The sequence below is a fragment of the Mustela putorius genome, unplaced genomic scaffold, assembly GCF_011764305.1.
Source record: "Mustela putorius furo isolate JIRA1106 unplaced genomic scaffold, ASM1176430v1.1 tig00000551_pilon_pilon_pilon, whole genome shotgun sequence".
NCBI classification, from domain to species: domain Eukaryota; kingdom Metazoa; phylum Chordata; class Mammalia; order Carnivora; family Mustelidae; genus Mustela; species Mustela putorius.
This window is the reverse complement of record NW_025421412.1, coordinates 10620255-10645222: the sequence shown is the minus strand read 5'-3', so window position 1 is coordinate 10645222 and position 24968 is coordinate 10620255. Positions and strand designations below refer to the sequence as shown.

The 24968-nt window shown below is 51.9% G+C and overlaps 2 protein-coding genes across 5 annotated transcripts in view; one reads left to right on the top strand and one right to left on the bottom strand.

Moving 5' to 3' along the window:
• The window catches only part of PCCA (propionyl-CoA carboxylase subunit alpha), a 393935-nt gene extending 381216 nt beyond the window's left edge, over positions 1-12719 (top strand). The window contains exons 23-24 of the mRNA XM_045081355.1: positions 9472-9549; positions 12375-12719. Of these exons, the coding sequence (XP_044937290.1) occupies positions 9472-9549; positions 12375-12443 (147 nt within the window). The 3' untranslated portion in view covers positions 12444-12719. The remainder of the gene's footprint in view (positions 1-9471; positions 9550-12374) is intronic.
• A 1207-nt stretch (positions 12720-13926) lies between these two features.
• GGACT (gamma-glutamylamine cyclotransferase) overlaps positions 13927-24968 on the bottom strand; it is a 53041-nt gene continuing 41999 nt past the window's right edge. The window contains exons 1-4 of one of the 4 annotated variants that reach the window (XM_013053112.2): positions 20659-22629; positions 20343-20528; positions 15936-16133; positions 13927-14928 (exon numbers count right to left, since the gene is read on the bottom strand). In XM_013053112.2, the coding sequence (XP_012908566.1) occupies positions 14444-14914 (471 nt within the window). In that variant the 5' untranslated portion in view covers positions 14915-14928; positions 15936-16133; positions 20343-20528; positions 20659-22629 and the 3' untranslated portion in view covers positions 13927-14443. Of the gene's footprint in view, positions 14929-15935; positions 16134-20342; positions 20529-20658; positions 22630-24968 lie in introns of those variants that run through there. The other 3 variants (XM_004746077.3, XM_004746078.3, XM_004746080.3) reach the window with 3 other exon arrangements.

The window sequence follows — 24968 nt, the reverse complement described above, 5'->3', positions numbered from 1 at the left end:
GAACTGGGAGCCTGCAGCCTCCTTGTTTCCAGCAACTGCTTTCTCCCGGGTTAGCTTCTGCAGACACCAGGGGGGTTTAGCCTTCATACTTTCCAGTTCCTGGCTAATAGTTTAATGTGGGAAATCAAGGCATTTAGTAAATTGGAACAATGTGGTATTAGTCTTTGGTTCATTGGGATAGCTCAGATATTGAAAACCACCACCAATAATTAAATGTGGGTATTCGAGAAGGGTTTAATTTGAGAACTAACTGTTAAAAATATGTTACTGTGGTGTAATGGGACCTCTATTTTATGTCCTTTAAAGTCAGGCATGGGGGGCGTACCCCTAGCAAACTGGCTCCTAAGGTCTGTGCTGTTCGCCTTACCCAGAAAGGAATGCTCTCCGCTGGCTCATGCCTAGGCTGGTCAAGGAGAGCTTTCTAATTCTTCTCTCCAGCTTCCCGTGCCACTTTGGGTCCCCGCTCGACTTCCTTTCTTATTCTGGGCCATTGTGTTTTGATAAAATAGTGTTTTCTCCTGAGTTGTTATTTGCGAAAAGTGTCGCAGACTGCTAGTACCTTCCCCAAATGCAGGAGGAAAAGTTTCATCGTGGACTCTTAAGGGCAACTTCTATAATTAGATCGGCCTTGTGTCATTAAAAGCCAGGAAACTCTCCTTTGACCAAAGGCAGAGCACTTACATGGGGCCATTATGAGAAAAGAATACTGGTAACTTTTAAGTTTTGTGGTTTTAAATTATTTTAGCTCCGCAGGGCATGTTGTGTTGTGCTCTGTACTAACAATAACTGAGCCCAAGTTCTACTTTTATCGGGAGAAAGATAATGGAATCAGTTGTCTCTGTGTGTTTTCAAGCAAAACAGGACCAAAGAGACAAATTGCAAATTCTTTGAATTTTTTTTTAATAGTTTAGATTTCAGTAATCTGTAATTTTTATATTTAGGTTAAGTAAAATCTGACAAATCTTAGAGTGCCGGGCCTGGCAATAATGTGTTCTACAAAAGCATCACATAAATAATAATTAATAAATGTGTTTTGTGAGGTAAACCATCTTAACAGAGTTAAAAAAAACAAAAAACACCTCAGGGCAAAATGATGTTGGGGGCAGCTATTTAGAAGTCATAAATGCACTCAGCTTCCTGTGGGAAAGTCTTTCCCTCCCTCAACACAGAGGCTGTGTTTTTTTGTTTTTGTTTTTGTTTGGATTCACACAGCAAAAGTTTCTGATATCTTTCAGTGTCTGTTACATAGTATTTGACATTAAATGTGGCAGTAAAGTCATTTTTTAAATAATTGTACAATAACTTTTTTTTTTTAACATGTGGGGAGGGGGTTGTGGGTAACAGGCCGTCAAATGCATAGAAATGCCTACACGCAGACAAACCTGGGAGTGAACAAAGTAGGAGAGGCTTATGGAAAGTCCCCTTGTCACCCATTTACTTCAGAAAACAGTGGATAGAATGACTTTGATATGCCTTTAGTCTGTTGGGTTTTTTGTTTGTTTGTTTATTTGTTTGGTTTGGTGGTCATCCACCCTCTGAAAATATTTTCACGACTGATTTTAATTTCAGTTGGGAAAATACCCATTTTTCTGTGTATTTAGCACCATCATAAACTGAGGGCCCTCTAATCAAGGCAGTATTTTTTGTAACTTACTGTAATTTTTAAAATGTCTATCTTTATGATATCCTTGAACAAAAATATTAAAAACACCTTCTCTCAGAATAATGGCAGAGGGTACTTGCTCGCTTTAGGTTGAGAGCTGCCGAAATGACACACAATTTCCATCTTGAGTCCGAAGTGTAAAATAAAGTCATTAGGGGCACAGTTGTTTTGTTAGCCCTTTGATATCAGAAACAGAGCAAAAAACAAAAATAAAAAATAAGGCAGCCCAAGGGGAGGTATTACTGTTGCAGTGTATCAGGATTTCTGAGTTATCTTGCAGTGCAACAGACCTCTCGGATGTGGATCAGAAATACCCATCTTACTCAAAACAGTAATAATTGAGATATGAGTCGGAAGTGGGCGGTGTCCCCACTTACAAATCTTTCTTTGGCAGTGACGCTTTGTGACTTACCAGTTTGTGAGACCTGGTCAAATCACAGATGGACAGTGAGTGCCTGTTGCTGCTTTTCTAGCCTGCTCAGTAGCAGTAGGACAGGCCTTGGGAGTATTTTGGGGGGCCAAGATGGGGAAGATCTACTGTAGAATGGAACTGGCCTTTAGCAGAAGGGGAAGTAGGCGTTTGGGACTGTTCTTGTGCAGTGTCTTGGGCAAAAAATGGAATCCTATAAAGTACCCCCATAAGAACAGAAAATTTGGGATCATTAATAGGAGTACCACCCAGATTTTGCCCCAATGTCTGTCCTTGTGTGAGCTCCTTCAGGGCTGCTAGGGGAGGGCTCCCAAGTGGTGGGATGGCCAGCAACCCCGAGAGACCCAGGTTTGCCGTTTTGGAGGGTGGCATTCATACCGCGCCTTCGGGGCCAAACCCTCTCCTCTGTAACTGAGCCCACGGCAGGGGAAGTTGCAGATAAACTTGGCAGGAGACCTCTGGTTTTCAGGTCTTGAAGAAACAGATTTGAAGACTCCTTTGCTCTCAGATAATTAATTAATTAATTAAAGATTTTATTTATTCACGAGAGACAGAGACAGAGAGAGGGAGGCAGAGGGAGAAGCAGGCTCCCCACTGAGCAGGGAGCCGGATACAGGGTTCCATCCCAGGCTCCTGGGATCCTGACCTGAGCCAAAGGCAGACGCTTAACCAACTGAGCCCCACCCAGGCGCCCAGCCCTCAGGCATTCTAGATAAGAGGCCTTGGAATGGTCCCTCCTGCCCTGTGTTCCTCCTGCCCTGTGTTCATCTGGCAGGGATCCGCTTACCTGGTATGGCCCAGTATCCACAACAGCATCTTTCCCTGGCCGAGGACCTGGCCATGACAGATCCGTTTTCCTGTTTCTGGATACCTTGACTGATAATCCTAAAATCATTACAGTAATGAAATTTTCATATTTGATAGCAGTTTATTTGACAAGATGCCAGTTTTCCACCCAAACCTCAGATTGCGTTCCAAAGCATGTATAAATAAACCTATGCATTCATGGTTGCATGTTTTTAAACTCAGATTATAAAACATCACACACATAAAGGTCCAGAGAATAACAGAAATACTCAGATGCTCTCTGCTCATCTTCACTGTATTTGCTTTTCCTGGTACTGAACAATAAAAGTCGCTTCCACTGGGAACTTGCCCCAGCCCCTCCCTAATCAGATTCCTGTCCTGCCTGTAGCAGTGATGGCTACCCCAGATTTGGCCTTTCTGTCTTCCAGATAACACTCCTTTTTCAGTGTTAGGATTAACTTTCACTGGACGTTAACAAAGAAGTTGAGCTGACGATTGTCTGTTTTTAAGGTCCATCAGTAAGTTGAGCGTTGCAGGAGAGTCTCTTACAAGTTTGGCATTTTATTTTATTTTTCAAGAAATGATCTGCTTGGAGTTAGAGGCTGTGTTATCCTGCTTTTAACCATTTTAAAAGATGGCAGTTTGCAACCTTACCAAGATTCAAGAGATCTTTCCTCACCATTTTGCTTAAAAAACAAAAACAAAAAAACAAACCCAAACTCCAAGACATGCAGTCGCTGAGTACTTGAAGACAGCGACTTCCTAGAGATGGATCCAGACTGATCTCTTCAAGATGCCGTTGAGTTCTCTCACTCTAGGGGCTTTGGCTGCAGTTCCCAGCTAACTTTGAGGGCAGGAGGGAGAGATGTTTTTCATTTTAAAGAAAACTGGACTTGTACTGGCCATGACTCTGTATGCGCTCCCCGCTTGGTCACCCACCGCAGAAAGCCAGGGAGGCAGCTCTGGGCAGTGGGGGGGGGAAGGTGGGGACCCCGAGTCCCCCCAGCCAGCAGCCTGGTTGATGCGTCACCCCTCCTTGCGCGTCCCCTTGTGACTCAGGCGGCGTGCACACGAGCCCATCGCGGGAGGGCTCCCGTAGCAGATAGGGGGTTTGGTGGCATTTCTGTCGCCTGCCTCCTCTTTCTTTGTAATTTGATGATGTTTCCTTCTCTCCGCACTGCTTAAATACTAGACGGTCTCCCGGGGTCTTTCTCCCTCCCCCTTTACATGAAGATGCTGGGATGTGAATGCACATTTCTTCTTGGGGAAATATCAGGGGATATTTAGCAGCCTATCTTACGGGCTCAGAAAGAGGAAGTTATTATAATCAGATTCTAGCGGTGCCTTTTAACCAAATCTGAGAGGCCTTTTTCTTGTGGCTGTTCACTGCATCTTTCTTCAGATCTGAGGGCGGTAAAATGCCTTGCGTTGAGGCACCTGTGTTCTAAGTAGAACAGCCTTTAAAAATGTAATTGAAGGATTTTCACTTTCGTGGCGTCGTCAGCGGGGTTGATATTGATCCATGCTTTCGGGTGGCCCTGGGCGGCAGAAGGGGAGACCGCTGCGGGCCGGGAAGCCCTCCGAGCCTTCTGTCTCATTTGGCAGAAAAACACAGAACGCAGGACAACAAAAGAAGGCTCCCTGTTCCATAAAAATTCTTCCTCCCGCCCACCCCTCTTCCCCGAAAAGGGGACTTAATTTTTCAGCTGCACACAGTGATTTGGTGCTCGCTCTTGCATTGAAACAGTTGCTGTCTGAACAGGCAGGAAACAGTTTCCTTTTAATTGCTGAAATCATTCGGAAGTGCTTCGTGCCCCGCTTCTGTACGGCAGATGCTGTGCATTAATTGGCCTGTGTAGAAGTGACCCAGGGTTCCTTGCAGCGGGCCCGATTTTAGGCAGAGGGCTTAAATAGCTTATTTATTATTTTGTATAATCTGGCGTACATTATGTGCGCCTGCACGTGTCGCATTTCATGGTCTGCACTTTCTAATGTCATGTGGGTTTCAAAACCTGTGTTTCTCTGGTAATGTACTAGCAGCAGGTAAGCTCCAATACCATCCATCAGGAGCTAATTTTTGATCCAGATACTGCAATGACTGATGAACCTGTCTTTTGTGTGAATGTTTAGCACAGTAGAAAGCCATATGCCACTGGCACTGTTTCTTGTGCGTTCTTTACAGTTGCCGGAGAAGTGGGCTGACGGGGGCAGAGCCCTCCGCGACATTCTGTCCTCGTCCCTCCGCTGAAAGGAGAACCCCTTTGAAAGCGCCCTGGTTTTGGACGACAGGAGAGGGAGGGGCCGCCTGCGAGGCAGTCCGACTCCCGCACTCATTTTCTTGATCAGAAATAGGACTGCACACTCTTCCTTCATTTTTTTTTTTTTTTTATAAACATATATTTTTATCCCCAGGGGTACAGGTCTGTGAATCACCAGGTTTACACACTTCACGACTGCACACTCTTAATAGGGAACCTTGTTTTGTTACTCCCCGTCTGTTCAAAACAGACCTTCGCCCATTAGAAGGGCCTCCCCTGTGTGGGAAGAGCACAGCTGTTACTGTAAACTCATCCCGTCACTGTATCACCCCCATTTTGTGGCTCTGAAGGATGAAATTGAGAAATGGAATACTGTGCAGTCAGCCTTTACATCTCCAATTTTAGGCCTTTGCCATCATTTTCATGCTTTTATTCCAAATCAAATAACATTAGTGCGCTACACCACCTTCTGATGAATGTCTGCTCTCGAGCACAGCTTTTCAAGTCTGGACTTTTGGGGGCTTCCTTTTATGTTTGGTGGAGGTCTTTTCTCCCCCCTCTCTCTGCTCGTTCTCTTCCTGCACTTTCTTTGAGCTTTCTTCATGTGTTCGCAGGCTGAACGATACAAGTAGCCAAACGTCTCCCAGTCTTAGCGTGCTTTCCAAGAGGGACGTATGTGGGAGAAGGTTCTGGGCCTTTTCATCTTTGGGGAAGGAGTGAGGCGAACTTGGTAGAAGGATATTGGGGGCTTTAATCAGAAATGAGAAGGGGTTTAAATCATTAGCACAACAAAGCGTACTATAAGCTTGAAGATAAAAGTCTCTGGGGAAAGAGTCCTCTGAAAATAAATGGGACTTGATAGATTTCCATATCATTTATAACTTCCCTTAATTACACTTGGAAGACTTGCCAGTAAAACTGGAAAATTGGCAGCCTATCTCCATTAGAGTCATTTTGCCGACCATGGCAAGCAGCTGGCTTTACTGGATTTTATTTCCCATCACTCACAATTAATCATCAGCAGGAGATGTCTGAAGCTCTTCAGTGCCGGGCTCTGCCGGGGACACGGAGGCCTCCTAACCATGCGAAAATCTGCTGAGTAAATGGGCCGGGTTTTCCCTCCAGCTTACTCATTCTGGAGCGAGGCAGGCCCCGCTTAATGAGTGCGCTCTGATAATCGGATGCGAATGTGAACCTTGACCCCATGTCAAAGGAGAGGACGCAGTAAGCCGGATGAAAGATCCAGGACTGGGGCCTCCAAACTTTACACCAATTAGACAGGGAGCGGGGAAGTACATCAGGCTGACTAGGTTTATCGAAAAGACTTGCGAGGCTTGTGACCATTTTGTAAGCCCAACGTTGGAGACCTCCTGTCACAATCAGTGAGCCTTTATCAGATGACACACAAAAGTGTTACAGGAGTGTGCGCGCAAAGCCCTAGGTGGCCGTGCCCTCCCATGTGAGCCGTCGGGGCGCGCTCCTTGCCCACGAGCACCTGGGGAAATGTGGAAGGTGTCCCCACGACCCTCCGACCCTCCGAGCCCCGCATGCAGATGGGCCACCACCTCTGCACCCGAGGCTCCGGTATTGCGGGGCACACGGCGGGGGGCGGAGGGGACACAACACAACCCCGGGCCGAGCTCCCATGACAGCGTGGCCGGCGGTCTCAGAGCTCCTCCAGCCCGGATGGCTGAGGGATGAAAGACTGAATTTCGATCAAGTCCATGTGTGCGGGTAACACGACTCTGCTGACCACGACGGCCTTGACGGCCTTTGCTCTCGTGCGGGGTCTCAGAGAACAACTTCCAAGGGTTCTTTCTCTTCTAGGAAAACAGACTACAAAACCCATTGCTTAAGTGAGCAGGGAGGGAGCAGGGAATTACTTAAAGTTCCATCCGGACCTGCGTAGACACGGAGACCGGCAGACCTGGGGAGGGGTCCAGGGAGGGGCCCAGGAGAGGAGAGGAAGACCCGATGTAGATTCAGGGCAGCGCTGCTGGCTGGGCCCCTTGGAATCCAGAGGCACTTTTCTTTTAAGTCCTTTTAATCAGATTGCCAGTGACACAATAAAAAAGAGCGTTTTAACTTGGGGATGTCCCCACATCTCCTGATTACCTGTCTACATCAGAGCTTTTGTTTTTCTGAGGAGTATGATTGGGGACCTGCCACTTGAATCACCCACATGCAGGGTATCAGCACCCAGAGCCGGCCAGGAAGGACAGCTGGCAAGGGCAGAGCGCCGTGAACTTGTGGCCGGTCCGCCGCTGCTGCCCCACGCTTCCGCGGGCCCTGATCTCCAGTGGCCGGCTCTAGCCCGGTGTGGAGTCCCGGCCCAGGCCCCGCCCCCCTCCCGCATGGGCCCTGTGCCATCCTTGTTGCGTGGGTCTCTGCCCCCTCAGTGTGACCACTGGAAATCTGCTGGGTTCACGTCTTTCTCCTGTTTGCATTAACTGTGAATCACTTATTTGAAGATCCCACGAAGACCCCAGGAGGGGCGCTCTGGCCTGCAGATTCTGAGCCACAGGCTGAGCAGCTGAGAGGGGTCAGACCTGCTGCGGAGGGGGCTCGGTTGTGCCCCCTTCCGAAAAGCCCACCGGGCCAGGGATGGGCTCTCCGATGACAGCAGAGGAAGCCCAGCGACGTGGGGGGTGTGGGCTAAGCTCACCCAGGTCCCCGCGGGGGGCATTCATCCACCCGTGAAGCGGAGCTACCAGAACCCAGAGGTAGAGAGCTGCTGACAATTTTGTGGAGAGAATTTCCATTCTGTCACATTGAGTTTCAGACCCATTTCCAGAAATCCACCGGGGCCCGGGTGCGAGCTGTGTCGGGGGGCCGGCTCTGGCCCCTTGGCCTCTGAGACACCAGGCTGTGGGGCCAGCCTGCGGGGCTTTGGGGAGGGGGGCTGCATGGCAGGTGCTGCCCCAGGGGGTGGGGCTGTCCCCGCCTGCATCTCGTGGGCTCCCCTCCTGCCTCTGGAAAGAACAAAGGCCCGAAGGGATGAGGTGAGGGGGTCGGTGAGCCCGGCTGCGGTCCCTCTGCTGTGCAAAGAGCAGCCCCCGCGAGCGGGTCATTCGCTCTCCTCTCCGTCTGCGGAATGCAGATGCCCAGGGAGAGTGAATCACAACGGGCAGTGAGCACGGAGCTTCAGGCCCAGCTCCCAGCACAGCGTCTCTCCTCCATGCCAGCACCAGGCTTTGGCATCCCCTCTCTCCCTCGATTTCTGTGCCAGGAAACGGCAGCCCACCACCTGATCAGCGGAGGACAGGAAGGCGCGGGGCGCAGGCAGCCCAGACTGCCAGGGAGACAGCTTGTGCCGCGCAGGGGGCCGGGAGGGAGCTCGGGGATCATCTGGGGAGCGCAGGAGAGAACATTCTCCAGGCACTCCTGCAACTCTGGGCCAGCACAGCCGCACCGGTATGAGGGTCTGGGAGCTCCACCCCAGGATGCCCACCAGCATCCCAGAAAAGCCAGCCAGTTGCCCGAGGAAAGTTGGCTTCACCGTGTCGGAGACTGGGAGGCCCTTTTCCCAGAGGAGAGAAGCCCGGCCCAGCTCCTTGGTGCTCACCCATCAAGGGCAGCGAACAGAGACTAGAGAGAGCAGCTTCGGTCACAGCTGCCTCCTGGCTGGAAGCCCCAGGCTTCACCAGGGAGCCCAAACCCAGCCCCACTGGTCTACACTCAAGGACCAGGCACGGCTGTTAGCGGTCATTCCCGCGTCAGAAGGCACCTTCCAGGAGCCACCTCCTTGTTACTTGGCCGGTCTTGCAGAAGTTGACACAGGCTGCTGTTCCCAGCTCCCCAAGGCTATGGACAGAAATGCTCTAGTTTCGGGTAGTGGTTTTGTGGAGATAAAACCCCGCCCAGGGCAGTTCGGCCCCTTACCGCGCACGCTCAGGAGTTCTTGTCTAGTCCCAGAATCTCTTATGCAACCATCACTACTACTGTCAATCTAGAACATTTTCTTCCCCACTCAGAAGAGAACCTGTGTCCCTCAGTAACCACCCCCCTCTTCCTAGCCCCCGGAAACCATAGATCTTCCCATCTGTGGGGCTGTGCCAAATCTGGACATTTTCACTTAGGAGGAAAACATTCCATTTTGGCCACATCTCTGTGGCATTTGATGAGGACAGAGGGAACAGCCCTTCTCTGCTACCCCCCGAAGAGTCACTTGGAACATGAAGTCTTAGAGGTCTTTGCTGCTGTTTGGGTCAAATTGCAGAGCATCTGATAGTCTCTTGATGGTTTCACTCCTGAGTGTTATTGCAAAATCAGAACAATTTTAAGACTTGTCTCTTTTCTGTTTGTTTTTCCAGGTAGCAGAAGGTCAGGAAATTTGTGTGATTGAAGCCATGAAAATGCAGAACAGCATGACAGCTGGGAAAACTGGCAAGGTATGTCCCCAAGTTCCCATCAGCCCTTGCCAGCTCTGTGACAGGAAGCAGAACTTCCATCTTTGGATCTTGGACGGTTAGGGCTGGAAGGCACCGTGGAGGTGACCCCTGCCAGCTCCTCGCTCCTGCACACCAGGACATAGGAGCTCTTTCTGCTTGGCACCCACGTGGCCCTGCCTCATGGAGAGTTTGTGACGCGCAGGTAGTCAAAGAACAATTGTTCTTTCACCTTAATGTCTTTCCAATTAAAGGGTCTTTAATTTTTAATGTTTACATCTGTCTCGGAGGCGCTTAGTCACCTGAGACTTAGGTGGCAGAGCGGGAACTGGTCTGAGAGATCGCAGAGATTAATGTCACTCTTCAAGATAATTTCTCCACAAAGAGAACAATTCTAGACAATTTTAGATCAAGAGGAGCTGAAAGCCCCACGTACATGTGGAACGTAATGATTTAGGGAGGGAAAAAAAAAAAGGAATCGTATTTGTCCTGAAACTTGTTAAGAGTAAAACTTCTCACATGTATTTCCTCCTTGAGGAAACTGGAGAAGTCCTTTTACTGATAACTTCATTATTCTTCTTGCTTCTATAAAGATGCTGCCCACAGCTGAGGGAGGCTTTTCTGAAGGACAGTTTGGAGACGTCCGCATCCCGGGGGTGAGGCGGGGTGGGGCGGGCATGGAGGGGCGCAGAGACTGCCGTGGCCAGCTCCGTGGCCGGCTCCGTGGCCTGTTCTGTGGGAAGCCAGGATCAAGCTCTCGGGACGTGGGTGTCCTGGCAGAGAGGTACTGCCTGCTCCCAGTTGTCATTTGCATCAGAGAGACACATCCTCTGTCACCCCAGCAGGAAGTGAGGCTCCTGCCCAGACCAAAGGCCTGGCTGGGAGCAGACGCCCAGTTTAGGGTGGGCAGGCCTGGAGCTGGCTGCCTGGTCAGGCTGGAGGGGCTGCCATTGGCGGGGCCCAGGCTCTGTGGTGTTTGGGAGAGGAGAATGGCAAGATTTGGAAATGTTGGCCTCTACGTCTGATTCCTTTTCTAAAAGTGAACCCCAAAGTGGCCTTTGTTCTTGTAGAAATTGGTGGTTTTGCTCCTTGCACTTAACATTTCTGCTGTGTTAGTTTCATGTAATGTCCAGGCATGATGAGAACTTGACCTCATTTGGGGGGACCCAGAACATGTGTATATATATAGACGTCTGATGCATGCCAAGGGCACCTGTTGCTGCACTGGGGTACCAGCACAAAAACGAACGTGGCCTTCGCTCCAGAAGGAGCGTGGAGCCCTCCTCTGTCAGTGTGTTCAGGGTCTGCCTGGTCTCACGGTGGCCTCTGGGTCTCCTGCGGAGGCTCAGCCCATCCCTGGCTGTTGGTGGCCCGGGAGTAGCTTCCAGAATGTTGAGGGGCTCCGGTCAGCTGGTACTTTGGCCCGACCCCTATCAGCTGGAGCTCTTTCTGCCCATCCCTTTCCTGCTGCGCCCCAGCAGGGCGCCCGGGGCTTGGCCAGAGCCCAGCACAGAGCAGCAGCCGGGGGAGCCTCGGGTTGGGCCGCGCTTACCTGGAGAGCCGCTTTTCCTCCCCGAGCGATCGCTCACCACGGAAGCCGGTGGGCTTCCTGCCGTGGGCGCAGCGTGCAGGATGCGTCCCGTGCAAGCGTCGGCGGCCTCCGACCCGCGTGAGCCGCCCCCGGCGCCCGGAGCACCCTCCAGGCCTTTGAAGTCATCGCGGCGCGGATTCCCGCGGTTCTGAGGGTCCCCAGGCTGGGATGCGAGGCACACGGGGCCCTTCTGCCCTTCCACTTCCCGGGGACGCAGGCCAGGCCCCGACCGCGCGGCCCCGACCGCCCGCCAGTTCTCGGGTGCCCAGAGCGCCGGGCAGGTGTGGCCCCGCGGGTGTGCAGTCCCCGCCTCCCGCTCCCCGCACGGCAGAGCCCCCCGGGAGGCCGACACCCCTGAAGCCCCGCGGGTCCGCACACCCGGAGGACCGGTTCCACCTGGGCCTCGAGTCCCCGCGGCGTCGCCGCACACCCGGGCGGCTTCTCTTTCGCTTCGGAGGGAAGCCGGGGGTCGCGGGCGGGGACTTTCTCCTATTAGTGGCCCTTGTTCTGGCGCTTGTGTCATCGCGTGGGGTTTTGGTTCGGTTCTGGTTTTGTTTTTGTTTTGTTTTGTTTTTTAAAGCGGTTTTTTTTTTTAAGGTAGAAGTCTTTTTTTTTTTCTTTTAATTTATTTGACAGACAGAGATCACAAGGAGGCAGAGCAGCAGGTAGAGAGAGGAGGAAGCAGGCTCCCCGCTGAGCAGAGAGCCCGAGGCGGGGCTCGATCCCAGGACCCCGGGATCATGACCTGAGCCGAAGGCAGAGGCCCTAACCCACTGAGCCACCCAGGCGCCCCTGGTTCTGGTTTTTGAGCACGAAGGATACAGTAACTCACCACCTGAAGCCGCAGCCCAGCGTGGGAGGGCGGGCTGCTGGGCGCTCATGCAGCATCAGGGCAGCTGGCTTTTAGGGGCGCTACAGAGCACACCACCACCCCCCCCCGCCCCCCCCCCGCGTGCCTAGTGCAGGGCGGAGGTGGGGGGGGAGGGGCAGCGGGTGGTGCAGACTCCCTTGGACCAGCAGCTTCTAGGACAGACCGGGACAGGCGCGTCACCGCCCTCCCGAGGACACCCCTGTGCACTCGGTCCCCTCTGCCAAGCAGGAGTCGACTCTTGTGCCCCAAAGCCTGCGGGGCTGTCTCTTCATTTCCAGAAACGGGTGACGAGATGGCACCCTCGTGGTCCAGTTAATAATACTGATGCTCCCCTCTTCTTTCTTTTCTTTTCTTTTTTAATTCAAGGTGAAATCAGTGCAGTGCAAAGCTGGGGACACAGTTGGAGAAGGAGATCTGCTCGTGGAACTGGAATGAAGTATTTATAGCCTTTCAGTCATCACCCAATTTAATTAGCCATTTGTATTATTATTCTTTCACACTCAATTTAGTCAGGCGTTTTGCAGGAACACCCCTGTGCAGCAGATTTTACATGGTCATATTTATTCCACATATAGTCAAAACCAACATTCTGCCAAAAAATCACCAATGGAAATTTTTATTGATATAAATACTTGTACATATGATTTGTACTTCTGCTGTGAGATTTCCTAGTGTCAAAATTAAATCAATAAAGCTGAGCATTTGTCTAAATATTAGTTTGCCCTTTTTTTGAATGAAGACAATGTACATAAGAGGCTACTGGCTGTGCCAGTAGACTCGAAATACTAGTGTTTCATTGTGATCCTCTAAAAAACATTTCTATAAACCCCAGTTCTCTGCCTTAGTCGCATTAAATTAGCATTTACCACCTTATAATCGGATTACCTGCTTCTGCCTGGCTGAGGACCTCACGCCCATCTGTGCCTATTCGGAACATCCGAGAGACCCCGTGGGGCTGCTGGGGAGTTTCATCTGAGAGACCCCGTGGGGCTGCTGGGGAGTTTGGAAATCTGTCCTGCTCGGCTCTCAGCGGTAAGTGCAGGGCCCACGGGCCCAGGGGGCAGCCACTTCGGGAGAGCTGGGCCCACACGCCTGCCCTCCCCACCGGGTCCCAGAGGCTGTGCAGGGCTCCCTTACCCTGAGGGGTGGGTGTGGCTGCCACAAACCCATCCGTTGGTGCCCATCCTTGCCTTTTTGTTTTTGTGAAGCAAGTTTCTAATTGAGAAAATAGGGCTAAAAATACTGATCTGTCTTTGTGCCAGATGGAGTTAGTGAGCACGGTCTACCATCAAGTTGAAGAGCGCGGGAGCCTTCCCAGCGGAGAACGAGGTTATGGAGGCCCAGCAGCTGAGTTTTTCAGTGGCTTCGGAGATCCTCGGGATCCGTCTCTGACTTGGCTGGTAAGCAGAGGCAGAGTCGTGCGCCGCTCCGAGTCTACGCGGACAGATCATCAGATGGAGGGGGAGTAATTGGTACTCGTGCCTTGCTAGAATTATTTTAAGTGCTGTTTGTATTTGGAAGCTAAGCTTTCTGTCAGGCCTGAAGAACAAATTACTAATGTGTTGGTTCTTCTCTGAAAGGCTCTCCCACCCCCCAAACGCAGCTCCCTTCAGAGGCACGGAGGGCACCTTGCCCCTGGGCCTCAGGCCTGGGTGTGTGTCCGTCTGAAGCCGGGCTCTTCAGCATCTGAGCAAGTAGCTGGCTTGTGATTTTGCGAGATGAGAAAGAAAAGAAGCTTCTACCACATAAGTAGAGCCCCCCCCCCAATCAATAATAGTACCAACACTTAAATTTGGTTTCCCAAAATATCCAGTTCAATATTACATGATCGTCTTTAGTAATCCCTTTTTTAATAAGCTTGATCTGAAAATTGTGAATACTAATGTTTTATACAGTTTAAAACTACCCAAACACAATATGTTTTTCTTGAGGTTCTTTTATTACAGTGAGATAACCCAAATCAGTTTAAAAAACTCTTCTTGCTGCTACAAGTTAGAATCAATGCAGTAGGGTTGCTGAAATCTAGCTGCTACACAAAGTCTACAATTTAAATGTTATCTTCAGATCAAAGCAAAGCAAAAGAAAGAAAAATTTGACATATGAGTTCTTGAAATGTCATTTAGGGGAATTAAGATCCTGAATTTTCCTTATCCCATCGATTCAAGTTCCTGGCTTTCTTGAAGCAGCGAGCAACAAAGCGCTATAGGATAGACAGGCTTCAGGCATAATCTTGGGATCAGTGTGTCACATACTGGGGGAATCAGCTGCAACTGAGAGAGAGATTGTTCCTTCTCCCGGACTGAGTTTTACAACTCTGTTTCCACGGACACTGAGTGCACCCAGTGCACGCAGACCAGGCCAAGGGCATCCTCTCATCACTGGGGCTCTGTCCCACGAACACCCCCAACCCGGTGGAGGAGCCATCTTGGCACTTGTCATCTGTTCTCCCGTGGATTATAGCGGAGGCCGTGCCCCCCCTGGGAGTCGTAATCGTCGTGGTGCGGGAGGTGGACCCACTCGGGGGCGTAGGTGACTGTGCTGTACACGAAGCACTGCAGGGTCCCGTCAGCGGCCGGCGTCTCCTCGGAGGCCCCACGCGCGCCTTCCCACTCGAGGACGGTGATCCGCAGCGGGGTGCGCTGGTACATGTTGGGGCAGCCCTCGAACTCATCGAGGAAGCTCAGCATCCGCTCGTCCACCGCATAGATCTCGCCGAGCACACGCTGCCCCTGCCCTGGGAGGTTGAGCAGCCACGGGATGTTATGCTCGCCGGCAATGACCAAGGGGTAGGGCTCCAGCGTGCGGCCCCGGCCGCGGAAGGCGGCGCAGCCGTTGGCGCGGTCCCGCAGGACCCCATGGTTGGGCTGGCCTCTCTTCAGGGTCCCGTACACGAACACGCGGGCCATGTGGGTCACGGAAGCTGCGGAGGAGAGAGCGAGCAGATGGTACACACTGTCCGCGGCAGAGGCCCGGGGAAGAGAGTGTGGGCCTGGTGGGGACTGGACCCCCGGTCCGGGGAAGGCTGGCAGCGGCTCCCAAGCCCCACACAGCCTGGAGCCCACGCTCTGGACCACCGCCTCCGAGAAATACCGGCCACCCTTCCCTGTCTTCTAGGAAAAGGTACTTGGGTAAGAACAGACCTGTCAGAGGGAGCCAGCCCGTCCGGGGATCACTCTGCAGACCTGCTGTTTTCTTAGACCAGTTAGGACTTTAAAAATTACACGATAAATTTTTTTGTAGCTAAGTTAGAAATACCAATAAGCAAGTACTTATATACATACACAATGCATGTACGCACACGTGTACAAGGCAGTCAGGCACAGTCCGCTACGAGAGATCACTCGGGCTTCAGTGCTAAGCTTACATTCCGGTCCTGGCAGTCCGACCCAGCCAGCTGGAGCGATCACAGCTTCCAGCGTCCCTGCCCAAGGCCCCAGCAGGCAGTGAGGCTCCCCGCTCCCCGTGACTCAGCGCTGCAGCCTCGGCTCTCAGGTGAAGGTGACTATTTACTGCTCACCTGGGTCTGGGCCACAGACTGTTACATAACTGACAGAAGTCACCTGTGTGAAAGTGACTCCAACAAAACTGGAAGTTACGGGGGGGCCCTGGGTCCTCGAGGCCTGGCACCTCACTGCCCTCCTTGCGCAGAGCTGTGTGATGGTGGCAGGCTCTGGAAGGAAGACACTTTGCACGTGGAAACAACAGAGGAGTCCATCTGCCGGCAGCAGCCCGCCACCAGCCAGGAACAGCTGGACGGGGACACCCCCTGGATGCCAGTCACGTGGCAGGTGGCCCTTGGAGAGGTCGCACTTGGCCCACAGGACTAACACTTCTTGGTGTCGCAGGTCTCGGCCTCACCCTGCCTCCTCAAGGCATCTGGGGAGGGTGCACGGCCCCCACAGACCCACACAGCTGTGCCCTCCTCACCTGTCCCCTGCCTCGGTCACCAGCCTGCGGAGCGTCGGGAGTTCTTGTGTTTCAGGGAAACTGTGGTCGGAAAGGCCCGGCCGTGGGAGCAGCACCAGGCCGGCCGTGCAGGCGCGCGCAGAGTCTGGGGCAGGACAGGGACACCTTGAGCACGACAGGGACGTGGTGGGAGCTCTACTTCGGGTGACTCTGGTGGCTCTGGTGACAGAGAAGGACAGATTAGAGCTGCGGGGTGCTCAGGGAGGCGTGCTGGGCACGGAGGTCTGGAGGTGAATGAAGGAGAAGCCGGAGTGCAGGTACAGAGGGGCGAGGACCATGTCGGCGCCAAGGAGCCGAAGGTGGCCCGGCTGCCGCTGCTGCTGCTGGGGGACCAGAGAGGATGCGCCAACCTGGGCACAAAGAGGGCGACAGAGAGGAGAGGAGCGACAGAGAGGAGAGGAGCGACAGAGCGACAGAGCGACAGGGACGGAGGGGTGGGCTGGTGGGGCCGGACATGTGGGAGGATCCTCCTGAGCCCCTGATGCTTGCATCCTGGCCGCTGGCCCGACGTGCCTGCAGCATCTCCCCGGGGAGCTCACGCTCCATCCGGCTCTGGTCGCCGGGGCCACCCTCCCCCCACGACTGCCCCCCCCCCCCCCCCCCCCCCCCCCGCAGTGGGCCTGCTTCTCTGGTCCCTGCAGCCTCTCCCCAGGGCAGCGCCCAGAGGGCCCTCCGCTGAAACACCGCACAGCTCCCCCGTGGTCTCCTGTTGGGGGGCTGGCCCAGAGCGGCACCCACCCCGCCCTGCATCGCCCTGACAGGGCTCCGTGGTGCCTGCCGGCCCTGTCCCCTGCCAGAGCCTTAAGAGCCGGAAGGAAACTCGGAAGCATCTGGTCGGGCGATGCCGGCTCTCCGGTTTGGTGAGGCTCTGAGCGTGCACGGCCGGGCAAGGCCAGCAGACACCGGAGGCCCGCTCTGTCAGGCACTGGGGCCCTCGCCCGTCTCTTCTGGGATTAAATTTTTAAACCAAGTATGTGTCCATAATGTAAAAAGTCAGACAGCTTTACCAGAACAGTGAATTGCCTGCTCTTTCCCACCCCCTGGAGGCGACGCTTCACGCCTTCAAGCTGGGGCACTTGGTGTTGGTCTTCATACTGCGGGGACTCGGCTGCCGCCCCGGCCCGGAGCACAGCGGTTTGCAGCGCAGACCTTGGAACCCAGTTGCCTGGCTTGTGGCTTTAGGCAAACCACGTCACCTCTGTGCCCGGCTGTAACAGGAAGTCCTAGCAGCAGGCTGGGGCAGAGGGCGGGAAGCCCCCTCTCCCTGTGCGCGGGGCTCTGTCCTGCGGGAGCCGCTCTGCACCCCCAACCCACGCCCCCCCGCCCCCAAGCACGCACCCCTGCACCGCCCCGCGGCCCTCCGCTTGAGTCCTGTCAGGATTCCGGTCAAATCCATATTCATGTCAGCACTAGAACTCTGTCAACACTGTTCTCAGATCAGGCACAGAGTGTACTATCATTAATTTCCTTTCTTGGACAACTTTTCTGTTTTTCTTGGAATTAAAAAATCGCTTGCAGGTTCCCCCCTTGTCCCCCTACCCCCACTCAAGTTTCTCTGACGGTTAACTCGGCCTCGTTTTCAGAAAGTGGTGTACGCATCCTTTCGGCCCTGAGCACTGGTAAAGGACAGAAACCACCGGCAGATGCGAAGATCTAATGGCCGTTCGGACGCACTCGCGAGGCAGGCACATCCCATCTGGCGCAGAGGGGCTGCTCGGAGTAGCTGTGCAGACGGGCAGGTTTTACAGGAAGGCAGGCAGGGCAAGGAAGTCACTAGCGAAAGAAGAGGACTGGTTCAGGCAAGGTGACCTTCCCTCCGGTGGGAGCAGGACTGTCTTACCAGGCCGGTTACCTCCGGCTCCTCTGGGCGGTGGGGAAGAGCCCACGTGACAGATGACCTCATCGGTGCTGAGCAGAAAATTCCTGCCTGACAAGTGAAGACTAGTTTCTAAGGAAGTCTCAGAGTACAATGATGGGAGACAAAGTCCTGGTTTAGTGACTTGGCCTAAAATACAGCCATTTTGGGCCTCAGCTTTTAAAGTTTGTTCGTTTAAGTAACCTCTACACTCAACATGGGACTCAAACCCACGACCCCAAGATCGAGTCACAAGCTGTTCCGCCTGAGGCAGCCAGGTACCTGTGGGTTCCATGCATGAGGTGTCCCGCCATGCCACCCGGGGCTTCCCTGTGTCCCCTGTGTCTCCCCTGTGTCCCATGGCCCCTTCTTTATTGACTCCCTCATTTTGCTGAAGCTCATTCTTTCCCACTCTTAATTAACAGCATGACTTGGTAGAGAATTCTAGAAGCAAGTTTCCTGCAGAACTTTAAAGGCTTTCTTGTTTTCTGCGTTCCCACGCTCTTGTTGAGAAGGCCAGTGCCATCAGGCGCCACCATGCTCTGTTCAGGACTTGAGCTTTCCTCTCTGCAGACTTGTGAGGTCTTCCTTTTCCCCTCAGAGTCTGAGGTTATAGTGTATTTTCTTGTGGGTTTTTGTTGTTGTTGTTGTTTTTAAGATTTATTTGAGAGCGAGAGAGAGAACACGGGTGGGGCGTGGACAGAGGGAGAGAATCTCAAGCAGACTCCGTGCTGAGCGCAGAGCCCAATGTGGGGCTCAACCCCATGACCCTGAGATCATGACCTGAGCTGAAAGCAAGAAGTCAGATGCTTACCCAACAGAGCTGCCCGGGTGCCCCACTTCTTGTGGGCTGCTTTCATTTGCTATGCTGGGCATTTCTATCTGAAAACTCACCATCTTGGACCGTGGGGAGTTCCCTTCTCATTCCCACTTTCTTGTTCTCTCTCTGGCCTCCTGATACTCAGGTATCATGGATCCTGCATGAATTTTCCCGTTTTTTTCTCTCTCCTCCCCTTCCCCAGGTATTTCTAGTCTACTTGACTCCCAGTTCTTCTATGAACTTGCGGCTGTTTTTGCCATCATTGTTCTTTCCAGCTCGAAGTCCCCGCTCATCTTTGGGAAGGCATCAGTCATCACGTGTTCAGGGGGTTGGTTTACATTTTCATCTTTCCCCGCATGGCCTCTCTGTTTCGGTGTGTATTTCTTTAGAGGTTTTCTTCACACGCTGGTGATCCTTGGCTACTGGCCTTTGGTGTGGAGAATCCACACACCATGTGGGCAATGAAAGTCCTGTGTGCAAGGGAGAGGGCCTGATGGTTGGCAAGCCTCGTGTGGGGGATCTGTTTGTGGGGAGGGGAGCGCCAGATAACAGAATCTCTAGGCATGCAGATTCTCCCTCGATCTCCATTTTCAGCTGGGCCTCACCGCACCCTCAGCTGGGCCCCGTGTCCCCAGTACCAAGCCTCTCTGGACAGTATCCCACTGGCCGCCTGCCGGGAAGAGGCGGCTGGGCATCTCCGCTCCCTACACAGACGTCCGCTCCTTCCTGCTCGCTCTTCTCTGACCCTCGTGTGCACAGGCCTGTGGTCTGGAGTCTGCCGGGCAGTCTGGCTGCTTGCTGGCTTCGCACCGCGCGGGGACTTAACGTGTGGTTTCTCCGAGCTGCTGGGTCCTCTTCTGTCTTCAGAATTCCATTGCCTTCTCTCGTCTTCTGTCATTATGGGTCACTAAAGTGGCATTTAGGGAGAAGGCGGGACCAGAAGAGCCTGTTCCTCTGGCGTCTCCTCCTCGGGGAGCCCTCACCGCACCCCAGGCCCCCCCATTTCACAGGGTCCTCGGCCGCTTCAGCTTTCCAGACACTCAGTGTGCAACGGGAAGGCAGCGGAGGTCTGGAAACCACTAGCTTAGAGGGGCGCTGAGGAGAGTCTACGGCACCAGCGGCGTGGGTGTGTTTTCGGTTGCGGAGAAAGCCAGTGGGTGGCAGTCGTGGGCCCAGAGCGGACTGGAGATGGCTGGGGGACAGCGGGAGTGCGCGTGCGGAGGGGCAGGGGCCCCTGAAGCGAGAGCGTGAGGGGAGAGAGCAGGAAGCAACCGAAGGAGAGGGACAGGCCAGGGAGCCGCAGGGGGCTGAGCTCGTCACCCCAGGACATGGCCTCTTTGGCTGGAGGATTACTTCAGGCTGATTATTTTTAAGAAACACAGGAGAGGGGCACCTGGGTGGCTCAGTGGGTTAAAGCCTCTGCCTTCGGCTCAGGTCATGATCCCAGGGTCCTGGGATCGAGTCCCACATCGGGCTCTCTGCTCAGCGGGGAGCCTGCTTCCCCCTCTCTCCCTGTCTTGCCTCTCTGCCTGCTTGTGATCTGTCTCTGTCAAAGAAGTAAATGGAATCTTAAAAAAAAAGAAAGAAAGAAACAGAGGAGAAGGTCAGTTAGAAGTGACCCATTTGAGAAGAGTCACTTGGGTATCTAAGGGGTGTCTACAGAGTGTCTCCACTTGGGAGGTTGTCCCCCTACCTGTGCCAGCAAGAGGGGGACGGCCTTCCGTCTCCAGAAGCTCGGGCGGTGCCCACGGCCTCAGTCTACCCTTGTCCGCGCGCTGCCTGCAGACTCCCCCGCCAGGCTCCCGGGCTGGTCTCTGCCCAGAGAGTATCTACGGGGAGGGCGCGGGCCTTTCAGGGAGTGACTCGGTGCCCGGGGCCTCTGCATGTTCACAGCAGATAACACACGTTAGAGAATTTTTGTGTTTCTCTCCTGTTAATCTTTTACTGCAGGAGTCCTAAGGGTAGAGGGAAGATTAGGTTCTCCCCCACACAAGGAATGAGGTACATACTCCCTTTCCCGTTCACTGTGGAGTCAAAGGAGACAGATGCGTAAACAGGCAGCATCAAAACCCAAACAGAACAGAGCTGCGGAGCGGGGACATGAGAAGATGTGCTGACGGCGTGGTGAGGGGCCCTGCCTCAGAAGGGACAGATGCGTGGCCCCAGGGGCGTTCATGCTGAGCTGCCTGGCCCTTCCTTAAAATAGGCGAGGTCGTCTGTCCAGGCTGGGGCGGGCCCCACCGGGGCCGAGGACCTGCGGGACAGAAAGAGGTTCGGAGCGGTCCTCCTGGGAAGGCCTGGGCTCTGAGTAAGAGCAACAAGACGCCAGAGCAGGTGCTTAGCAAAGACCGTGCCAAGCTTCCCCAGCTCCGGGATTCATCTGCGAGGGAAGAGAAGAAATCCCTCAGCCAGGAGTGGGCAAGCCGGCCTAGAGAGAGGGGGCGGAGGGACAGCAGTCGCGGTCCGGCCGCTGCAGAGGGTGGCGCTCCTGCAGGGGCGGGTTCCTCCCAGCGATGATCAGGCCCCGTCCGCCGGCCTGGGGCCAGCTCTGCTCACCGCACCTGCCCCACTGAGCCGATGGGGAAGCAACGCCGCGGAGACGGGGCTCCAGGCACAGAGCCCTTGGCGGGGCAGCACCCGGGGCTGGGCCTGGGTGTGCTGGGCTCGCGGTGCCCCCAGCGCTCTGCCCTTCGGGCTGACCCCGAGGCCACGGGGAGGCGACCCTGTCAAGGACAGGCCCGGACTCAGGCTCTGCAGTGACAGTGACGGTTTACAACGGACATACCTCACTACACTCTGTCTCCCCAACTTGTTTTCACTGAAGTTTATTTGCTAAACCCAGTTCCTTCTCTGAATTTCTTATTTCCAAATATTTCAAGATTGTGATAAAATACACAAAATATAAAATTTGCCACCCGAACCATTTTGAACTGTACAGTTCAGTTGTGTTAAATACACTCACACTGCTGCACACCCATCACCCCCGTCCACTTCCCAGACCCTGTCCAGCTTACAAGACTGAAACTCTGCACCCATTAAATGGAACTCGCCACTCCCCGTCTCCCCACCCCTGGCAGTCCCACGCTACTTGCTCTTTCTAGGAGTCTGACTCCTCTAGGAACCTCATGTAAGTGAAATTATATAATGTCTGTCTTTTTGTGGCTAATTTCACAGAGCATAATGTCCTCAGGGTTCGTCTGTGCAGCAACACATGTCAGGATGTCCTTCCTGCGTAAGGCTGAGTGGCGTCTATCACGTGCGTTATGTATCCATCCACCAGTAGCCGTCTGGGTTGCTTCCACTTCTCGGCTATGGTGAACAGTGTTGCCATGAACATGGGATTGCTAGATCATATGGTTATTCTATGTTTAATTTTCTGAAGAACCTCTGTCCTGTTTTCCGTTAGCAGCTGTATCATTTTTATGTTCCCACCAACGGTGCGCAAGGGTTCCAATTTCTCCACATCTTTGTCTGCACTTGTTTTCTGTTTTGCTTTGTTTTGCTAGTGGCCATCCCGACTGGTGTGCGGCTGTAGTTCACTGCGGTTTGGATGTGCATTTCCGGGACTGGAGATGCTCAGCGTCTTCGCATCTGCTTATTGGCCATTCGTATATCTTCTTGGAGGAATGTCGATTCAAGTTTTTCACTCTTGTGTTTTAGTTCTCTGTATCTTCTAGATATTAACCTCTTACCAGATGCATGATTTACAAATACGTTCTCTCACTCCACAGGTTAACTTTTCATTCTGTTGGTTGTCTCTTTCGATGCAGTTTTGAATTTTGGTGCTGTCGGGTGTATTTTTACTTCTGTTTCCTGTGTATTGAGTATCATATCCAAGAAATCACTGCCAAATCCAATGTCATGAAACTTACGCCCTATGTTTTCTCAAGTTTTTATAGTGTTAGCTCTTATGTTTAGGTCATTGGTCCATTTTGAGTTAATTTTGTATGTTAATTTTGTTTTGTTTCAAGTAAGGACGCAGGGGCGCCTGGGTGGCTCAGAGGGTTAAAGCCTCTGCCTTTGGCTCAGGTCATGATCTCAGGGTCCTGGGATCGAGCCCCACATCAGGTGCTCTGCTCAGCGGGGAGCCTGCTTACCGCCCTCTCTCTCTGCCTGCTGCCTCTCTGCTTACTGTGATCTCTCTCTCTGTGTCAAATAAAAAAAAAAAAATTAAAGTCAGGGCCCAACTTCATTCTTTTGTATAGGGATAGCCAGTTTTCCAACTGTTGTAAAGACTGTCCTTTCCCCATTGGTCTTGGCACTCTTATCAAAAATCACTTAACTATATATGCAACGACTGATTTCTGGATCTCTATTGTCTTTCATTGGTCTATGTATATGTGTGTCTTTATGTCAGTACCACACTGGTTTTGGTTGCTGTTGCTGTACAGTAAGTTTTTTGAAATCAGGAAGGAGGAGACCTCCAACTTTGTTATGTTTCAAGATTACTTTGCTTAATTTGGGGTCCCTGGATATTCCTTATGAATTTTAGGATGGGATTTTCCTATTTCTGCAAAAATGCACCTTTGGGGATTTTCATAAGAGTTGCATTAAACCTGGAGTTCACTTTGGGCAGGATTAGTATCCTAACAATAGTCTTCTAATCCATTAACATGAGTTATCTTTCCATTTATTGTCTTTAATTTCTTTAAGCAATGTGTTGTAGTTTTCATTGTATAAGTCTCTCACCTCCTCGGTTAAGTTTATTTGTATTTTATTCTTTTTGATATTACTGTAAAAGGAATTAGTTTTTATATTTTCTTTTCAGATTTTCATTGTTTTATTTGTCTGAAAATATTTTATTTACTTATTTGACAGAAAGAGACACAGCGAGAGAGGGAACACAAGCAGGGGGAGTGGGAGAGGGAGAAGCAGGCTTCCCGCTGAGTGGGAGCCCAACGAAGGGCTCATTCCCAGGACTCTGGGATCGTGACCTGAGCCGAAGCCAGACGCTTAACGACTGAGCCACCCAGGTGCCCCAGATTTTTCTTTGTTAATATATAGAAATGCAACTAATTTTTGTGCACTGATTCTGTATCTTTCAACTTAGCTGAATTTGTTTATTCTGACAGTATTCTTGTGGAAATCTTGGGGCTTTCTACATATAAGATAGTGTGAATAGAGATAATTTTACTTCTTCCTTTCCAATTTGGATATCTCTTATACTTTTACTTGTCTGACTATTTTAGGCAGGACTTGTAATCTGTGTAGAATAGAAGTGGTAAGATTACAGGGCATCTGGGTGGCTCGGTGGGTTAAGCCTCTGCTTTTGGCTCAGGTCATGATCCCAGGGTCCTGGGACGGAGCCCCGCATCGAGCTCTCTGCTCTGCGGGGAGCCTGCTCTCTCTGTCTGCCTCTCTGCCTACTTGTGATCTCTATTACATAAATAAATAAAATCTTAAAAAAAAACAGTGGTAAAATTACAAGCATCCTTGTCTTGTTTCTGGTCTTAAAGGGGGAAACTCTGATTTTCATCTCTGAGTAGCGGCTTTTCATATATGACCTTTATTATATTGCAGTAGTTTCCTTCTAATCCTAGTTCAAGTGTTTTTACCACAAACCGGTGTTGAATTTTGTTAAACTTTTTTTCCTTCTGCTAATGTGTATTACATTGATTTTCCTAACGCCGAACCACCCTTGCATTCCTGGGTGAACTCCACTTGGTCGTGATACATTATCCTCTTCATCTGTTGCTGAATTTTGTTTGCTAATATGTTGTTTTGAATTTTAACATCAATTCACAGGGATATTAATCTGTGGTTTTGGTAACAGAGAATGCTGTCTCATTGAATGAGTTTGGAAGTATTCCCTCCTCTTCTAGTTTTGAGAAGATTTGGTGGAATTCACCAGTGAAGCCCTCTGGTTCTGGTCTTTGTTTTTAAAGTGTGCACGTGGTGGCAGAGGGAGCGAATCGCAGGCCTGACCCGTGAGATCACGACCTGTGCTGGAACCAGGAGTCAGACCCTTTAGCCCACTGAGCCACCCAGGTGCCCCATGTTAAGAGGTTTTGATTACTAATTCAATCTCTTTTCTGATCATGAGTTGCTTCGATTTTCTGTTTCATCACAGCTCATCTCGGTGGGGTGTGCTTCTAAGAATGATCCATTTCATCTGGATTTCCAGTTTCTTGGTGTACAACTATTTCTTGTAATTCTTTTTATTTCTCTTAAATGGGCTGTAATGTCCCCTCTTTCATTTCTGACTTATTTGTATCTTTGTTAATAAATTAAACGTTTGCCACTTTTGTTGATTTTTCTCTATTGTTCTTCTATATTTTATCTCTGCTCTAATCTCTATTTTGTTCCTTCCTTTTGCTGG